The sequence below is a fragment of the Elaeis guineensis genome, chromosome 13 (genome assembly GCF_000442705.2).
Source record: "Elaeis guineensis isolate ETL-2024a chromosome 13, EG11, whole genome shotgun sequence".
NCBI lineage: Eukaryota > Viridiplantae > Streptophyta > Magnoliopsida > Arecales > Arecaceae > Elaeis > Elaeis guineensis.
This window is the reverse complement of record NC_026005.2, coordinates 69,647,422-69,667,110: the sequence shown is the minus strand read 5'-3', so window position 1 is coordinate 69,667,110 and position 19,689 is coordinate 69,647,422. Positions and strand designations below refer to the sequence as shown.

The 19,689-nt window shown below is 36.4% G+C and overlaps 1 protein-coding gene across 2 annotated transcripts; it reads left to right on the top strand.

Moving 5' to 3' along the window:
- The first annotated feature begins 606 nt into the window (after positions 1 to 606).
- On the top strand, positions 607 to 9,751 carry LOC105056127 (protein IMPAIRED IN BABA-INDUCED STERILITY 1-like). Of its 2 annotated transcripts, XR_012136295.1 has the most exons (10): positions 607 to 1,367; positions 1,907 to 2,191; positions 2,328 to 2,645; positions 5,327 to 5,554; positions 6,886 to 6,983; positions 7,496 to 7,607; positions 7,697 to 8,236; positions 8,323 to 8,455; positions 8,993 to 9,092; positions 9,270 to 9,751. XR_012136295.1 is itself a non-coding variant. In XM_073247669.1 (9 exons), the coding sequence occupies exons 1-9, from the start codon at positions 1,005 to 1,007 to the stop codon at positions 9,293 to 9,295; spliced, it is 2,103 nt and encodes a 700-aa protein (XP_073103770.1). In that variant the 5' UTR covers positions 610 to 1,004; the 3' UTR covers positions 9,296 to 9,751. The 2 variants fall into 2 exon arrangements, 1 of the variants encoding a protein (XP_073103770.1); XM_073247669.1 differs by lacking the exon at positions 8,993 to 9,092 and having other exon boundaries at positions 610 to 1,367.
- Positions 9,752 to 19,689: the final 9,938 nt, after the last annotated feature.

Below are 19,689 nucleotides of genomic sequence, written 5' to 3'. Positions count from 1 at the left end.
CCATATTTCTTATATCTTCACAATTGAATGCATTCTTTCCATAACACAATTATACTAGTACTCTGGACGAGGGTTGTATCTCTGAGATAGGATTCCCCTTCCTTCGTCCAAACCACTATAAGATCGCGCCATGGTCGTTTTGCTATCTGTGCAGATAGATGGATAAAAAAATTTGAAACGCTTCGAGATATATGCAATATATAATCCAACATTCGGTATTATGAAAGAAGAACAATCATTCTTTTACACGAATGATACAATCCGAATCCAAGTGCCAGGGCATAGAATTTTTTATCATATAGGACTAAAATAATACAGTTACGTTGAGAAGGTTTATTGCATTATTTTTTCTAGGCCTCACCTTTTCTTTCCAGTCAAACAAGTAAATGATTTGCAGACCTTTTTTTCTTTAAGTCTAATAATTAAAAGATATAATTGAGCAAAAACAATGCAAGCCAACTCCCAGATAAAACCAATCAAAACCCAAAAGGACCAAAAATTAAATTAAACTCCTCCAGAAAAAAGAAGCCTATGCGATCCAAATAACCATTTTTTTCATATCAGATCTGTAACGGCTACATATTTCACAACCACCCCTTTGTTTATCTCCATTCCTATCATTCCTTTCATACGTAGCCAACGGCGAGCCCACGGAAATCCCCCCATTCCCGCGTTGATTTGGGCGTCGCTCGCCGCAGAGTTGGAATAAAAACCCCACCTTTCTCTGTTTTCTCCTACCCCGCAAATCTCGCAAGCGATAGAAAGGGCGACAAAAGCGATTAAGATCCCACTTTTACCCAATTTTGGTGGGTCTCGCAGCCCTCCGCCCCTCCCCCATCTCCGCTCCTCCGCTCCCTCCGCTCCTCTCCCCTTTTCCTCCCATTTCCCCGTTGAGATCTCCCGTTCTCTTGAGGATCCTCCGGTTTTCCGGCACGCTCCGGCGTCCATTCTCGTGATCTCGGCCGTTCTTGGTCTCCGGCGCTCCGGCGTGTGCCCCAGCGGTGATGGGCTGCGTCGGGTCAAAGAAGGCGGTCTCCGTGACCCCGGCGATGGACTCGTCGGGTGTTCTGAGGGACCACCGGCGGGGATCGGGGGCGGCCGTGGCTTCTTCCTTCTCCCGGCGGCACCGGGCCGAGGAAGAGCGTTTGGAGAAGGAGGAGGAAGGGGATCGGCGGGAGCCGGGGGACACTGGGAAGGTGAGCTTGAAGGGCACCAGCTCGGCTATCTTTCGGCTGGGGAGTCTCCCCAAGAGTGTTCAAGGGGAGCAGGTGGCCGCTGGATGGCCGGCTTGGCTCAGCGCCGTCGCCGGGGAGGCCATTCAGGGGTGGGTGCCGCGCAATTCTGACTCCTTTGAGAAATTGGAGAAGGTAATGAGGAGATCATTTAACCCCTATGCATGACGTTTTTTTCTTGTTAAAGAAAAAAAATACAGATGTCATTGATAAATTCATCTAACATGTGCATAATGATGGAAAGATTTATTTTTGATTATGACGTGTTTGAAGTAATCCATGCCAAAAAATGTGGCCTTTTTGACTCAGGTGTTGATCTATTGGTGGTATGATTTTGGAAAATATTTATGTGCGTAAATGTTGAGTTAAAATTTAAAAGACAATGCACCTTGGACGCCTGAATTATTAGGCATTGGCTGTGTTGTTATATGACCATGATCACATATTAATACTAATTTTTTTTCCCTACCAGTGGTTAAAATAGAGTGGGAATATATGATACATACCCTGGGAGGTTTCTTGCGCATGACCATGATTTTGTTGTTCTTGTATGAGATCGCCGTAGGTTTTGCTTGTGGCTCACTCTACCAGCAGCTTCATTTAGATATTTTACTTTGCTTCTTCACATTGTCTTTTTGCTGACTAGTTTTTTTAAATGTCTCGTGCAAATGAAGATCGGACAAGGTACCTATAGCAGTGTATTTAGAGCGCGTGATCTTGACACGGGAAAGATTGTTGCCTTGAAGAAGGTGCGGTTCGACAATTTTGAGCCAGAGAGTGTTAGGTTTATGGCAAGAGAAATTCTCATACTTCGCATGCTTGACCATCCAAATGTTGTCAAATTGGAGGGATTGATTACTTCACGGATGTCATGTAGTTTATATCTTGTATTTGAATATATGGATCATGATCTTTCAGGACTGTGTTCTTCTCCAGATGTTGAATTAAATGAACCACAGGTTTGTCCGTGTTGATTAAATATGCACAGATGTCTTCGTTTTTGCTGCTAAAAAAAGGATTTTATTTTGTTAACTAGAGCTATTACGGAGCAGTATATTGTTTTTTTCTTCATGTTGCCTTTATTTAATTTTGTAGATCAAGTGCTACATGCACCAGTTACTCGCTGGGCTTGAACATTGCCATTCACGTGGTGTCATTCATCGTGACATCAAGTGTGCGAATCTTCTAGTTAATAATGAAGGAATTCTGAAAATGGCCGATTTTGGTCTGGCAAACTTCTGCAGACCTGGGCATAAGCAGCCACTTACCAGCCGTGTTGTGACTCTATGGTATCGACCACCTGAACTTCTGCTGGGTTCAACAGACTATGAAGCAACTGTTGATTTGTGGAGTGTTGGTTGTGTATTTGCTGAACTTTTTCTCAGGAAGCCTATCTTGCAGGGAAAGACTGAGGTAATCAGCTTAAAGTTTCTCGTTCCTTTTCATTTAATCCTAGTCCATTGTCTGAGAACTTCACTACTTTATTTCTTTATTCTGCTCATGCATTTCTTGTCACTGTACCAAATCAGGTGGAGAAAGTGTAATATTCATGGCAATGAAGATGAAAAAGCAATAGGATATAACAGAATTGGCAACTTGGATGTAGCAGCTTCTCCAATTAATCATCATTGGTTTAAGAGAAAAAATATCATAGAACAACATACAAAATTCTTCAGAAAGAGAAGGAATCATAAGCAAATAGAGTAGGAACTAGGAAGCATATAAAACATGTCTTTCATAGTTAAAGTCATGGTCCATTATAAATCAATTTGTCAAGCTGGTGCTTCTCTGACTCAATTTATCAAGCTAATAATGTTTTATGTTTTACTTTAGGATACAGGTTACAAAAAACGTGAGATCATTTTAAAGATAAATATGGTGGTTCCATGGAGAGGACAGAAAAACTTGCCTTCTGCTTGTTAAAGCGCCAAGGACACGCTCATTACCAGTAAAAGAGGAAATATGGTCAAAAACAGAATAAAGAAAAGAGTACTTAAAGAAAGATCTGGAAGTCGGAGTAAGATCTGGAATTTAGGTTTAGAAAGATCAGGTAGTCAAAGAGCTCCTTAGTTCTCAAACACTATGCTACCATGTTCGTGCCACGACCCCCAATAAATTTCCAGATCTTGATTCCTTCCTTGTCTTGGAAGGATACTTGTGAGTTCTGATCTGTGGTAAGAGCATTCATGATACGAAGCCGATTAATCCATCATGCCCTCAAGGTTGTCATCTTTAGGACATCTCATTCCCTTTAGTTTGTAGGTAAAAATATTAGACTTTGAGAATGTGAAAAGTCTGATATCCACATACTTGTAGAAGCCTGACTACAACATCACGCCCTTGGTGCCGAAATGCGTTGTGGAAACTTATTAACCCCATTCTTCTATATATAATCCATTCCTTGAGGAAAATATAAGAATAAAGTCCGAATGCACGGCTATCATAGATAACTGCATCTAGACATCTAATTTTTAGAAATGACTTCTTATGGCTATAAATGATTTAGATAGATAAAAGATACAAATTCACATACTATCTGCTAAAATTCTTGTATTCTATATCAACAATTGTAGGTAGTATAGGATAAGTCTACCAATTTCATCTTAACCAGAACTTGAGCTACAAGCTTGTCCGCTATAAATTAGGTTAGCTTGTATATCAAGGAATTTCTCACCAAAGATTGAGAATGGTTTATGATCAGCTCTCAGCTTTATGACTTTGGATGGAGATTTTTTGTTGGAGCCTGATTACATATCTTGAAGATTGATCATGGAATGGGAAGATTTGTCTATTTTTTGCAAAAAAAGTTGTATATAGATTTCAAGGTTTGATCTAGTTCGGAAGTAATAATGCTTGAATACAAGCTCTAATCTTTATGATTTTCATCTTGCCTCTTAGTTATTTCTCTTACCCTTCTTTCATTAAATCTGACAACCCTATTAGAAAGAGGTTGTATCAGCTTGGTGTTGGAATAAATCATTCCCAGGGTCACCATTTGCTTCATTCATATGTGAAATATGGGAGGTCATCAGGGGATATTTGCCGCTAGTTCCCTGAATCCGCAAAGAAACATAAGGCAGTGTTGAGGCAAATTCATGCAAATATGTAAGCCTTATGTACAACGATAGGTTGTTACAAGCCCAATGCCATCATGATATCTATCTTTGTGGCTTTACCTAATATATTAGCCAAAGGGTTAGTCTTAGGCAGATGACAAGACACACTTGTCAAATCTTGCATATGAGGGCATATGTTACATAGCTGACTGTTTAGGAAGTCCTAGGAAGTGATAGCTTTTTACTGCCACTTTTTCCTTGGGGTGGCCTAGATATTTGAAGTAATGCAACATATAGAGCCTCAAAACTAGTACTATCAAAAGTTGCTGCATTTACAACTTCAGAGCTTGAAGTGATAGGCATTGCAATCTCAATGCGAGTAGAGTGTCCTAATGGAAGCTTTGGCCCCAAAGACTAAGAGCAATTTCACATTTGGTATGCTTTAGAACCATCTAATTGTAGTCTCCTTGCTAAATTATCAATAAGGTAGATTTTCAATTTAAATGCTTTATCATGTATTTTAGCATTCTAGTACAATGGAAACCATCCATTTTTATGTCCACATGATGCATAGGTTAAAGACCACCACCGACACACATGATTTTTATATTTTGGTCACTTTTAGAAATATAAATCATGATCAATGGTGTGCATCTTTGATTTGGATGGTGTTCAGAGGAGCGGATAGACTCTCCTCTCAAGGAGAAGAAAATTCCATGACTCACTGTGTGTGTATGTTTCTCATTTGAGAAATCCGACTTGTAAACAAACTTTAGGAGTAAAAGGTATTAGGGATGAAGATACAATATTATCACAAAATTTAGTACTATAGTGGAACTTAAAGATGCATGAGATCTGCATCAACATCTAACTCTTGCGCATTTATGTATCATTTAAAGCAAATGATGTTCTTACTTATGATTGCTTATCTGCCCTTTTTGAATTCTATGAAAACTATCCTTCTTCTGCAATAAAACTAAGGTTATTTGTACCTTGATTATTGTGATCTAAGTTTTAAAGCATTTTTCTCCTTTTTAGGTTGAACAGTTGCACAAAATCTTTAAGCTTTGTGGTTCCCCTCCAGACGAGTATTGGAAGAAGTCCAGGTTACCTCATGCAACAATTTTTAAACCTCATCATCCTTATGTGAGTTGCCTCCAGGAGGCATGTAAAGGTTTACCAGCAAGTGCTTTTCATTTGTTAGAAGTTTTTCTCTCAGTTGAACCTTATAAGCGTGGCACTGCCTCAACCGCTCTTGATTCCGAGGTAAGCATCACATAAACTTGCTTTTACATGAGATCCTTTGTTTGATGCTTAGACTTTACACTAATTTTCTAGCTTTTTTTTTTAATGTTTTCTTTTCTCTTGGGGGAGTGGTGGATTTGCTTAACATGAGTGGGTTGCTCTTGTGATAAAATTGTTTTTTGACAATCTTTTTTTTTTCCATTTGTGTAAATCAAAAAGGAAAAACAAAAAACATGATATAATCTATAAACTTTGAAACTAGGGCTCCGTGTCATAGCTCAGATGGTTATGCATTGAAAAATAAAAAGCTTCACTTACCCAAATTTCCAAGATGGCAGATTGAAATGTGGATCTATTCTTCCAATCCTCTGAAAGATGAGAAGAAATTCATACAAACTACTCTCTCATGGTAGAGTCATACAACATGAAGGATGAACATTCTTTTCATTTAACATGTATCATTATACTTTTACATGTCCAAGAGCATAGATGCTCCTGGTCGTTCATAATAGAGATGCCTAAAAAACTAAAATATGATATGCCAAAACTACAGCAGTAATGGTACCATAGAGAACTCATTGATCTTTTGACTAATGTATCCCAATTCAATATCGCTATTCCATTCAATGACAACATGTCTAAAGATAGTATGAAGGACATTGACAAGGTCACTGTAGTAGAGGTTAACTATAAACTAAAATGTTAATTAATCTACCTTTTGCACTTCATAATTGGGGCATAGATAAAGTGACATAACTGCATTTGTGGCCTCTCAGCCATCTTGAGCACATCCAGACTGTTTCTAAACGAACATAAAAGTTCAAGGATGCTAAAACGTTCCATAGCTTCAGGCCCTCCACTGACTTTTGGTTAGAAGATCAAGTGCAACTTTTATAGCACTTTATATGTAGCACGAGCATGCAACCAAATGAAAATTTTCTCTTCATATATGGAATCTCAAGAGAGAATGATGTCCAGGAGGTTTAGCTTTTTGATCCGTACACAAAGATACAGAAAAAGGAGAAAAACAAGTCGCAGAGAATTCCAAAAGCTAAGTATAGAACAGGCCAGGATAAGTATGTTGGCCTTTAATAGCAATGCAGACAATTTTTTTTTTTCGCTGCTAAGTTTTGTGTTCAATATCTTTAAGATCAAATTTCTTCTCTTTTGCTGTTTTTATATGTAGAAAAGCACAATGCATCAGATTAAATATTGATGCATGGAGTCACCTATATGAGCATATTCCACCTGATCTTTTATTTATGATTTCTTCCAGAGTAAAACCGTTAAGGTCTGTTCTGCTATGTTGTGGTTGTACTTACCATTTGTTGTTTCATTATGTTCTTGTGCAGTATTTCACAACAATGCCCTATGCATGTGAACCATCAAGCCTGCCAAAATACCCACCTACCAAGGAGATTGATGCAAAATGTCGCGAGGAGCTACGCAGGTGAGTTCTAATCATTTATGTATGTGAACTATGATATTCTGATTGAGAATTATTTTCGAATGGAAAAATGTGAGTTTTTTTTTCACAAATAATGTACATTATCCAAGGAAATCAGCTATAATTTACATAATGCTGTTGTGACTTTCCGGCATATGTTTGCCTATATGACCTTCTGAAAATCATCTACACTGACATGAAGAAGTTAAAACCATCCATCATTTATAGAGCTATCCAATAATCTTCTGAAGGAAAAAGACTTCCATCATTTTATGTTAGGATTATCGTAGAAAGATCTCCCTTTCTCCCTATGTGAAAGATGCAAGTCTTCCAGAACATAAATGAAATCACAAACTTGTTTTAGTTACTCAACAAAAAGATTCTTGAGGTCTTTCATGTTCTCAAAGCTTGATCTATGTTATGAGACCTTGTTTCAGCAATTTCTCTCTCTATCTTGGTGTATAACAGCACTTGGTTTCAGCAGCCATTTGATCAGTTCTTTTATGCCATTTCAGGAAAAGTGTCGTCGGTAGAGGGCATGGAGTAAAAGCAACAAGAAGACTGCCAAGAACACAGAGACTTCTACAAGAACCAAGTATGCTAAGTAAAATAGCAGATCACCCAGAGGTATATTTCTTTTTCCCTTGACTAGAAGCTTTGAGTAGTTGGAAAAAATACTTGGGCACAAGTTAATTAAGAGAACTTTTCTTTTCCAGGGATCACACATCAATCCTCATGGAGTGAATAAAAACAATTTAAAGCAAGACCTTCCTAGAATAAATGGTGACACTAGATTTTTTGTAGATCTGCAGCCAATGCCAGCAATTAATCCTCCAAATGACAGGCGGCATGTAAAGAAAAACTCCCAGGAGGAATATTCTTTCTCAGGGCCCTTGCATGTTTCTGCTTACACGGGCTTTGCATGGGCAAAAAACCAGAAAGAAGGCCATGTGCATGTTGGTTCTTACTGTAGATCTAACTCAAGAAGCCATCTTTCTGGTGCAGTGGATCCATCTAATAACCTGCAAACCAAAAACTGTAATGACTTGAAGGGACAAACAAATGGAAATGGATATGAGGCTTGTTCTGATTCCAAAGGACATGAGCCATATGCATTAGCAAAGCAAGCAATTTTGAAGAAGTGGGCACAGTTAGAACGACCAGACTCATTTGATTCCTCTGACATGTTCCATTTGCAAGATCTGTCGGAAGTAGTTTGCATGAGAGATCAAGTGTCATCAAAATATAGCAACTTGGTAATGCTGCAGTTACTCTAGCAGTTTATTTTTAAATACCCTGTCAACTCAGCTAGTCAATTATCCTTTTGTTTGAACTTTCTTAGGGCTATCAGGATCAAGCTGACAGAGTTGAGTTTTCGGGGCCTTTGTTGTCTCAATCACATAAGGTTGATGAACTTTTGGAGAAGCATGAACGCCACATCCGCCGGGTAGTTCGTAAATCATGGTTACATAGAGGTAACTTGGAAATCCCATTCTAAGGGACTCATGGTTAGCATTTCATACATTTATTCTTTTTGTTATTTCAAACATGTGATATATAAAGAAACAGACGATCAAAATTGGCCTTAGTGGTCCCTAAGAAGTAATTTGGAGAGCCTATTTTAAGAGAATTTATACTTAGCATTTCATACTTTTATCCATTTTGTAATTGCAAAGGTGTCTCTTAAGAAGCATGAGATAAATAACCACCCTTAGTCCATTTGGGATGGATTTAAGCAACCATGGAAAGTTTGACCATATTCATTCTTACTACTAATCCAAATCTTCTCATTTCTTACAATTCTCTTCTTCAACCCTTTTAGTTTGAATCTAAGATCCCCCATTCATCATGTCAGGTGGTCCTTTTATAGTTTATACTCCATTGGTTTTACTGCAGAAATCCTCCTGATCTGTCACATGTCTGCTTTACCGCCCTTCTTTTTCTTATGTCTCTACTTTTCTGCCAAACTAAAATACAAGCTAGTCTAACTTAGGCCTTCTTGATTTTTAAAGGAAGTTACAGCAAACCATTAAAAGGAAGATGAATCTTGAGAGGGCTGTAGTCAAAAAAGGCTCACATCCACATGAAGTTATTGTAGAAAACTCATTCCTGGTATTTAATATATACTCGTATGCTATCATATTGCATCTATATGATGATTCCATAGCATCTTTTTGTTTAAGTTGTTAAGCTCCTTGAATTTTGCTCTGCTTGAGAACTTTTTGCTCCATATGTATTTTGCTATTTTTTGGAAGGATATTTATTTAGTTATTTTGGCCAAATTTACAGTGGCAGGAAAGAAGCAAGGAAAGTAGAAAACCGAGGCATGCCCTTTCTAGTAGGACAGAAATCTTACTGAAACCGATGGCTTCATTATGCATGCCAGAGAACTAACATCTGCCTGAGCTCAAAAATAATGTCAGATTTGTTAGATGAAGTATTCATAGTGCTCCCCAAGTGTTGGGTGAAGTTGCTCTACTTACCAATTCTTTAGCTGTTGACACAGTGTGGTGGGAAGAAGTTGGAGCCCACAATAGTCCTTTCAACTCCCAGCTAACTGGGTTGGTGGTGATAGCCAGCATTTCTGGCATCCTATGAAGAAACATGCAGGAATATTCAGAAAAGTGAATTCCTTAGTGCTGTAGTAATGTCATTATTCTTGGAAAATGCAAAGAGAGGCCAAGTTTCTGTACAGATCATTGTATAGAGTACGAGCATTTTTTAGCATCACCAAGATAAATCGAATTTGTGAGTTATGGTTAATGCTGAAATATGCTGCCAATTTGTTGATACAGCAGTCATAATTCAAGCTGATTTAGATGTTGGCATCAGGTCATGCCTGGATGCATGGCGTTCAACTTCTAAAAGCATCACTTGCTGGCTTTGGCCGATTCAATACAGACATTGTCAGATTGTGAAAAATTCAAACAATTGCAGTATCAACATAAATGCGGTGGTTTTTAAAAAGGATAATAAAGGTTACAGACATTTGTAGATCATTCTCTGATCCCATTTCATTCTTATGCAAGATAAAAATTATAATATGAATGGCCATTAGGGTTGCCTCAATGTGAATAGCAATTCTTATATTTTAGCTGGTTTTTGAAATCTCAATCTATCAGTATGACTGAGTAGCCCTGAATTGGAAAAATAATATAAAATCATAAAATGGAGAAAATGAGATTATGCAGATTTGGTTCTTCCCTTTCAGAATGCCTCCTTCCGGGATTTCTGGCCTAAGGTTTTGTTTTGCATCACAAAATATGTGCGGGGATAAAAGATGCAATAAAAAAATGAGCAACAAGGAAGAATTTCTGTGGCTGACTTAAAATTGTTCAGTGGGATATTTTCGTAGTTCCTTGCTTCGATTATTCTGGTTTGCTTATCATGGGATTAACAAATTGGGAATTCATTAACCTTGGATATGATTAGGTTTCAGCAGCATCCAATGATGATAACACAACAAAGCAATAATTATAAGGTATTAGTTTATCTTGCAATAATTATAAGGTATTAGTTTATCTTGCTGGTAAAGTTTCATGATGATTATCCCAAAGACGTAGGTTACATTCTTGTCTTAAAAGAATGTTTGGAAGAAAGGGTGGCTGAGGAAAGATGTTATATAGCTTATTGTCTAAATATTTAATATTAAATTTTTGGCTTGGTTTATGCTATGTTTCTTTTTCTTTTCAATAATTCAAATAAAATATTTTGGCATCTCTCAAGTATGAGATAATTACTATTCAAGGAATTGATTGATTCAACAATTTTCAGCCGATCAAAAAGAAAAAGACAACTAGTCTAAAGTCCTTAGTTTACTTTGATATTACAATGAACTGTGCAGTGACTTTCAATTGATATCCATATATTTAGCAAATAAATTATCAGCTTAATCTTTAAATCAATGTGTTTCTTGTCATGGTATCATTTTAGACCTTTATCTAGCTTATCCTTTCTTTCTTTCTTTCTTTCTTTCTTTTGTGAGAGAGTGGGGCATCACTGAAATATGAGATAGTTACTACATAAGGAATCAACAGTACCATTTTCAGAAGGCCAAAAAGAAAAAGATAACTAACCATACCTTTGTGTAGAATTCTTAATTTACTTATCTTTCTATATTACACCAAATTATACAGTAACTTTCAACCTATCTCAATATTTTAGCAAATTAATTATCAGCTTAGACTTTAAATCGAAGAGTTTGATGTTAGGGTACCATTTTGGACCCTTCTCTTTCCTATTTTTATTCTTTCTTACTTACTTTTGATAAGGAGAGGGAAGATCAGTCCACTACGTTATTCAAATTCAATTTCCTGCAGAAACCTATTCCATGGATCAAAAAGTAGAACCTCCTCTGAGTGGAAGATGTAACCCTTACACCGCATTCTGATTATTGTTAAATAAGTTTAGCAGGTTTACGTATATGGTTTCAGCATGTGGTAGTGAATCCAAATCTTTATACCTTTTACATGCATTCATTGTAAGAAGATGTGGTTTGCTATAGATTATGTGCCTCAGATATGGTGTGTGAAAGCCCGGCCCATTAGGCCCTGCAAAAAAAAAAATAATAAAAAAAAAAAAACAGAACAGGAAGACTCCCGATCGGAGTCTTCCTCTTCCCCCATTTCCGATCAAAAAATCGGAGTCCTAGGGCCATTAAAAGACCCTAGGACGAACTCTATAAGAACCCCCCCTCTCCTCTATGGGTAGACCCTTCAGTCACCGACGATTGCCGGAGATTTTTCTCCGATTTTTTCGTTTGAAGCCGCGGCCCTCGACCTGTGCTCGCCGCGATTTCACGCCGGTGGGGATCACCGGAGGCTGTGGTAAAGTCTCCCTCCTCTCCCTCTCTTCTCTCCCTTCTTTCCCGTGCCTGTGGGCATGATTGCCGGCGACGGGGTCGTCGGATTTTGCTGGAAAAGAAAACCCCTGTTTTCCTCTCCTCTTTTCTCCGATTTTCCGGCACCGACGGTCATCTCCGACCGCCGGTGCAGGCCCTCCGAACTCGGGGGAAGGCCTCCCTTGCCACCGGCCACCGTCGGACAAGGGGTGGCCGTGAACGGCCGACGTGGGGAACGGGGACCTTTAGGTCCCCTGTTCCGGCCAAAGAAGGCCACGGGAAGGAAAAGAAAAAGAAAAAGAAAAGAAAAAAGAAAAAGAAAAGGAAAAAGAAAAAAAGAAGAAGAAGAAGAAAAAGAAAAAAAAAATATAAGTCAAATAATAATAATAATAAAAAAAAGGAGAGAAAGTTTCTCTCATCCCTCTCTAAAATTTTTCTCTCTCTAGAATTGGATTCGTTCTCTCTCTACTTTCTCTCTCTAAAAAAAAAATTTTCTCTCCAAGAAATCTTATGAATCCCTTATTAGGCTATCTTCTTCACTTCTAGGGACCTATGACCTTAAATCGGGTTAGAGCCGAAGGGAGAGATTTATTGGACTGATCATCAAATCGGTCATTTCTTTATATTATATAATTTTATTAAAAATATGAAATTTATTAATGATTTAATATTTTAAATAGGACTGTCTGATTCTTTTAAGGAAGATTAAAAGTTCTCGGACGATCGAGGTAAATGAATTTTATGCTCCTTATTTATTTTTTTAAATGATCATGCTTTTATGTAAAGAATTGCCATTGATAAAATCAAAATTTTTCATAAAACAAGGATCGGCATATGTGATATGAAAAAGCATGTTTTATTATGTGCATTGATTTCATGAATATGTATTATAAAAATAGCATGATTATGAAGCATGAATTTCATTATTTTTTCATTTATGTATATGTATGTTTTAAGAAAAAAATAAAATGATTTCAAAGGCTCTCAGATAGCTAAGAATGAATCCCTTCGGGAAGGTCGACATCCGGAGCTAGCATCCACACGAAACATGGCCCTGCTAGCGGGTATAAAGTTGGCACATGAATTAAGAACTCTGTCGATTAAGAAACATGGCCCTGTCACGGGTATAATAGTGACCTTAGCACGAATATCTGTGAGCAATATTTTGAAATATGACATGAATACATGATGAAAATAATTTACGATTCATAATTGTGAAATATACATGATTTATGCATGCATGATGAGCTTATAACTTGTTTTATTATATGCTCTATGAAATATTTATTTTTACAATAATTGTTATTTGCTAAATGATGCATTATCATAGAAAACTTATGCTTGATCCGGTAAGGAAGCAGAAGTCTACTTACTGAGCTAGTGTAGCTCATATTCTTTTTGTTTTCTCTTTCATGTACAGAGAAATAAGGCTAGGATCGAATGAAAGAAAATCCAAGCTTGGAGATCAGCAAAGCAAGTTTAGAAATTTTGCTCTAGGAATTCAGTTTATATTTTTGGATTGTAGTCATTATGAATTTTAAGACTTGGATTATTTTATCTCTGGATTTAGATGCTCTGAACCAGTTTTGGTTTAATTAAATAATTGAATTGAACTTTATTATTACATTTATTTGAGCTACACCTGTTATTATAAGAAGATGAATTTTGGCTTCGTGTTATCGTGGGTCCATCCCTCGGTAGTATGGCCGTGTTACGTCATTTTCAAATAAGTGCGGATATTTCGTCTTCATATCGTCTTCAAGCTCCCAAGTAGCCTCTCTCTCTTCATGATTACTCCAATGAATCTTTACGTATGGAATGGTACGCCGTCTTAGAACTTGCTCTTTTCGGTCAATAATTCGCAGAGAAAATTCTTCATAGGTTAGATCTTCATGAACTTGCAATGGCTCATACTTTATCACACTGTTTGGATCAGGTATAAACTTCCTTAGTAGTGAAACATGAAAGACATTGTGCACTTTGGATAAGTCTGGTGGTAAGGCTAGTTCGTATGCAACATCTCCTACTCGATTTAAAATTTTAAAAGGTCCAATATATCGCGGACCCAGCTTGCCATGCCTCCCGAACCTCATGATACCCTTAGTAGGTAATACTTTTAGAAAAACATGATTACCGACCTGAAATTCTAATTCTCTTCTTTTTCTATCTGCCCAACTCTTTTGTCTATCCTGTGCTGCCTTGAGTCTTCTCTTGATTAGATAAATTTTTTTTTCTAGCATCCATTTATTATTAGTAAAATCCTTCCTTATTTACAACTAACATATTTATAATATCTTTTGATTTAAAGGATTAATATTTCTAATCAATTCAGACCATCACGCTTTTGCTGCGCACTCTGATCTCAACTTACCAAATTATCTAAGTCTATCAAAATATCTTTGCATATTAAATCAATCAAAGATAGATCCAACTTTCATATTTCATATACAATTTAGGATAAAATTTAAGATTTCCTTGTTATTACTATCTCTTAGGCATAGCACATCAAAATTAAATCTTCATCCACCTTCTATGTTTGAACTTATTACATAAGCTTCATCACTCCTCAAGAATCCAATATGTCTAGAATTAATTTGAGTTAACCTTTGACTTATCTTACAATCATTTAGACAACTTCCAAACCAACTTTTCTTTGCAAAAAAATTAACATCAAAATCAGCAAAGTTATCATGTCCTTTATACATATAGGTTTAGCATTCCAATGTCATCGAATATATCCAACATAATATATCAATACCTCACACTTCATTCTAGGGTCAACACTTCTCGTACTTAGGTCAACCTTGCTAATTGAAATCTAAAATATAACTCGTCAATTCTATTATAGACGTCATATGCCACTTATGCATAAATTTCATCATAATACCTATTGATTCGAAATCAAATTATTGAACCTTTCTTTTATATCTATCATGTTCCTCATGATCTTAGCCTCAAATTCAAATATCACTAAAGTCACAATCCCGAATAATGATAATCTTAAGCTCAAATACCACTTAAGTCATATTCTCTAGTGAACATAACCTAACTTTATATCATTCTTATCATATCCTTAATGATCATAATCTTGAACTCTGATATTATCCATTATACTCCACTCGGTCACATTCTATTGATCATACATAAAGTTTTGATATCACTTTATAATCTCAATGATCTTAAACCTAAGCTCTGATATTATTCTTTCATATCCTATCATTTATATCATTTATATCTTAATTCCCAATGATTATAACCTAGGCTCTATACCATAGAATGTCACGCCCCAAATTCGGGACATAACACGGCCATGCTACCGAGGGATGGAACCCATGATAACACGAAGCCAATCCATCATAATCATCTAAAATCTATCAAATAAAAAGATTCAATTCTATTATTCATCAAATAATCGAACTAATATTGGTTTAGAGCATCTAAATCCAGAGATAAAATAATCCAAGTCTTAAAATTCATAATGACTACAATCCAAAAACATAAACTGAATTCCTAGAGCAAAATTTCTAAACTTGCTTTGCTGATCTCCAAGTCTGAATTTTCTTTCATTCGATCCTAGCCTTATTTCTCTGTACATGAAAGAGAAAACAAAAAGAATATGAGCTACACTAGCTCAGTAAGTAGACTTCCGCTTCCTTACCGGATCAAGCATAAGTTTTCTATGATAATGCATCATTTAGCAAATAACAATTATTGCAAAAATAAATATTTCATAGAGCATATAATAAAAAAGTTATAAGCTCATCATGCATGCATAAATCATGTATATTTCACAATTATGAATCGTAAATCATTTTCATCATGTATTCATGTCATGTTTCAAAATATTGCTCACAGATATTCGTGCTAAGGTCACTATTATACCCGTGACAGGGCCATGTTTTTAATCGACAGAGTTCTTAATTCATATGCCAACTTTATACCCACTGGCAGGGCCATGTTTCGTGTGGATGCTAGCTCCGGATGTCGACCTTCCCGAAGAGATTCATTCTTAGCTATCTGAGAGCCTTTGAAATCATTTTATTTTTTTCTTAAAACATACATATACATAAATGGAAAAATAATGAAATTCATGCTTCATAATCATGCTATTTTTATAATACATATTCATGAAATCAATGCACATAATAAAACATGCTTTTTCATATCACATATGCCGATCCTTATTTTATGAAAAATTTTGATTTTATCAATGGCAATTCTTTACATAAAAGCATGATCATTTAAAAAAATAAATAAGGAGCATAAAATTCACTTACCTCGATCGTCCGAGAACTTTTAATCTTCCTTAAAAGAATCAGAAAGTCCTATTTAAAATATTAAATCATTAATAAATTTTATATTTTTAATAAAATTATATAATATAAAGAAATGACCGATTTGATGATCAGTCCAATAAATCTCTCCCTTCGGCTCTAACCCGATTTAAGGTCATAGGTCCCTAAAAGTGAAGAAGATAGCCTAATAAGAGATTCATAAGATTTCTTGGAGAGAAAATTTTTTTTAGAGAGGAGAGAGAAAGTAGAGAGAGAATGAATCCAATTCTAGAGAGAGAAAGATTTTAGAGAGGGATGAGAGAAACTTTCTCTCCTTTTTTTTATTCTTATTATTTTATATATTTTTCTTTTTTTTTTTCTTTTCTTTTCTTTTCTTTATTATTATTATTATTATTATTTGACTTATATATTTTTCTTTTTCTTTTCTTCTTCTTCTTCTTCTTCTTCTTTTCCTTTTCTTTTTCTTTCTTTTTATTTTTCTTTTTCTTTTCCTTCCCGTGGCCTTCTTTGGCCGGAACAGGGGACCTAAAGGTCCCCGTTCCCCACGTCGGCCGTTCACGGCCACCCCTTGCCCGACGGTGGCCGGCGGCAAGGGAGGCCTTCCCCCGAGTTCGGAGGGCCTGCACCGGCGGTCGGGGATGACCGTCGGTGCCGGAAAATCGGAGAAAAGAGGAGAGAAAACAGGGATTTTCTTTTCCAGCAAAATCCGGCGACCCCGTCGCCGGCAATCGTGCCCACAGGCACGGAAAAGAAGGGAGAGAAGAGAGGGAGAGGAGAGAGACCTTACCACAGCCTCCGGTGACCCCCACCAGCGTGAAATCGCGGCGAGCACAGGTCGAGGGCCGCGGCTTCAAACGAGAAAATCAGAAAAAAATCTCCGGCAATCGTCGGTGACTGAAGGGTCTACCCATAGAGGAGAGGGGGGTTCTTATAGAGTTCGTCCTACGATCTTTTAATGGCCCTAGGACTCCGATTTTTTGATCGGAAATGGGGGAAGAGGAAGACTCCGATCGGGAGTCTTCCTGCTCTTTTTTTTTTTTTTTTTTTTTTTTTTTTTTTGCAGGGCCTAGTGGGCCGGGCTTTCACATGGTGGGCAACAGTGGACCAGAAGCAGAACCATATATAGTTCACCAAGTGGTTGGAACAAAGGTCAAAAACTGAATAGTTTGATATGTTTATTCTAATTTAATTCTTCTGATTTTTTGCTAAATTATTCTAGAATTTGTCAATATTATGGAGAATATTGTCACATATTAAAGTGTGTTTCTTTTATTATTGGTGATCAGAGTACAAAAATCTGTATGTATATTTAACATAATCTATTTTGAAAGAATGATGCTAACATGCTGTTTTGTGTTGGAAAGAGAGAAGGCACATCAGACTTCAAAATAAGTGGTCTTCAAAGAACAAAGAAACGTTCTGGAGCATCATTTCCTTCCACCCTTCCCTCCATTATTGCCCCCACCAAACCCAATTTTTTTTTTAAAAAAAAAAAAGAAAATGAAAAAACCCAAATGCTACAGGAGGAGTGGGCTTGGTTATCAACACACAAAAAATAAAAATAAAAAACGCAAATTAACAACTTACTTGCGCATACCCTAAATTGACACCCACATGCCATATCATCTACCTCTTTACAATAGGACATATACACCGAGAGGAATTACATTTTAAAAAATTAATCTAAAAGAAAATAGCCAGTGATCCAATGGAGGAGAGAAGCAATTCCTTCAAGCCTTTTAAGTAGAATTGCTTAAGAAAATTTTTGTAATAAGTAGAAAATTTGGCATCCATAGGGTTGAAGTTTTTTAAAAAAAAATAAATTGAACTACAAAGTCTCTATTTATACCAGTGAGATCTGCTTTTCATAATTTGAATAAAATTTTTTTTAATTAAAAAAATATTTTTCCTAACACGGACATGGTGAATAAAAATAATTATGAAAATCTGAAGTCCTACAATAGGTAGATTTCGACTTTTATATTAATTTTATACTCAAGCATTTTGTATAATTCATTCCAGATCGGAAGATATGTTTGGTTAAAATCTATCCCAAAAAGAAATCTTTTACTTTAACTGGCTTATTTCAGGACCTAAATGATAAAATTTGGCTTTTATTACTTGATATGCTATATTCTTAAAAGATGGTATCACGTTATAGGACTTAAAAGGTTATCTAATTTCATATTAAAAAAAAAAAAAATACCTCGATTGGACATTATATGGTTATGGCCTCTTTAAATTTGGTGTATGGTTCAACATTTATAGATCTCATTTCTAAACACTATCAAATCCTTTTCATAGTTGTCGAAGTGGTTCACATTGAATCTAGTAATCTTTTTAGATTAATTATCTATTAAACACTCATTACACATATCTAGCCCATGCTCAATAATCTTGAGTTGGCATAGCACATGGACCACCTTATCGGACCCCAAGCATCAGTTAGTTGGTGATCATTTGGGTGTTGACTCCACCAACAACTCCGTCATGCTAATCTAGTGAAACCGTTTAACCCTAGATGACCAGTACCTACGCTTTGTTCAAAGTTCATGGGTCCAAATTTGATTGAAATGTTCCAAACTCCCAAGAATTTGTTTGAGCTTACAGGTCCAAATACCATTGGAGTGATCTAGGACTTTCATATTATTACATCACCACCAAAGGCATTCATTTGAGTCATAAAGGAATTTGCACACTTAGGAGTTTATGCGGTTACTTGCACTAGGCACTCAGGCTCAGGCATCCTAAGGCCTTATGCATAGGGTAGACATGAGGGTCTTTATTTTTTTCATCCGTACTGCAAAGCTTAGGTTTACTATGAATGCCTCCAACATAACCAATCAAATATTTTGCAACAATCCATGACCTCATCTACCTAAAAAGTATAGCTAGAAGGTTTTTTTTTTGATTCCTTCATCCTATATATGTATTCAAGATCTATCTAATGCATAGTGGATGTGAGACCAAACACACGCCTATATTGATCCTTATGTATCCCCCTTGATCAATCCATAGAGTCCTCACCAGGCTAAAAGATCATGGTCAACCTAAATGGCTTGTGCTTGTAGTATCTTCTAGTCCATTTGAGCTACAGATCAGGTCATCTCTTGTACTGGGTATATCTTAGATATTTATACAAAGCCAAGAAACCAACATAACATCTTTCAAGTAGCCTTTTAGATGAGGTCATAAATTGTTTTAAATAATATCAGAGCAAACTTAGCTCATGACCTATATAGATTAGACAACACCATAGCATGATGCATTTCAAACTGACCACAAGCTAATGATAGTGTTTATAATTGAATTTAATTGAATTTAGATCCTTAAGCTAGTGAGAACATTAGCGCTTAAATGGAGGGTATATGAGAATTAATGTGGGCATATGGTTATTTCTACGTCAGCTATATACTAGGTAGACATGGATACTTTTCTAGGGTGAAGGAGTTCAAATAACACCTTCTTGGCTGGCCTTTTTAAGCGAGGCCAGTGTTGTTACATAATTGTTGCCTGAGATCTATATAAGCTGAGAAAAGGCATATATATGATTTGATTTGTAACTAAAGTAGTA

Coding starts and splice junctions, on each gene's coding strand:
- LOC105056127 (XM_073247669.1), top strand. CDS start 1,005: ATGGGCTGCGTCGGGTCAAAGAAGGCGGTCTCCGTGACCCCGGCGATG. Junction 5,555..6,885: donor CAACCGCTCTTGATTCCGAG/GTAAGCATCACA, acceptor GTTCTTGTGCAG/TATTTCACAACAATGCCCTA. Junction 6,984..7,495: donor TGTCGCGAGGAGCTACGCAG/GTGAGTTCTAAT, acceptor ATGCCATTTCAG/GAAAAGTGTCGTCGGTAGAG.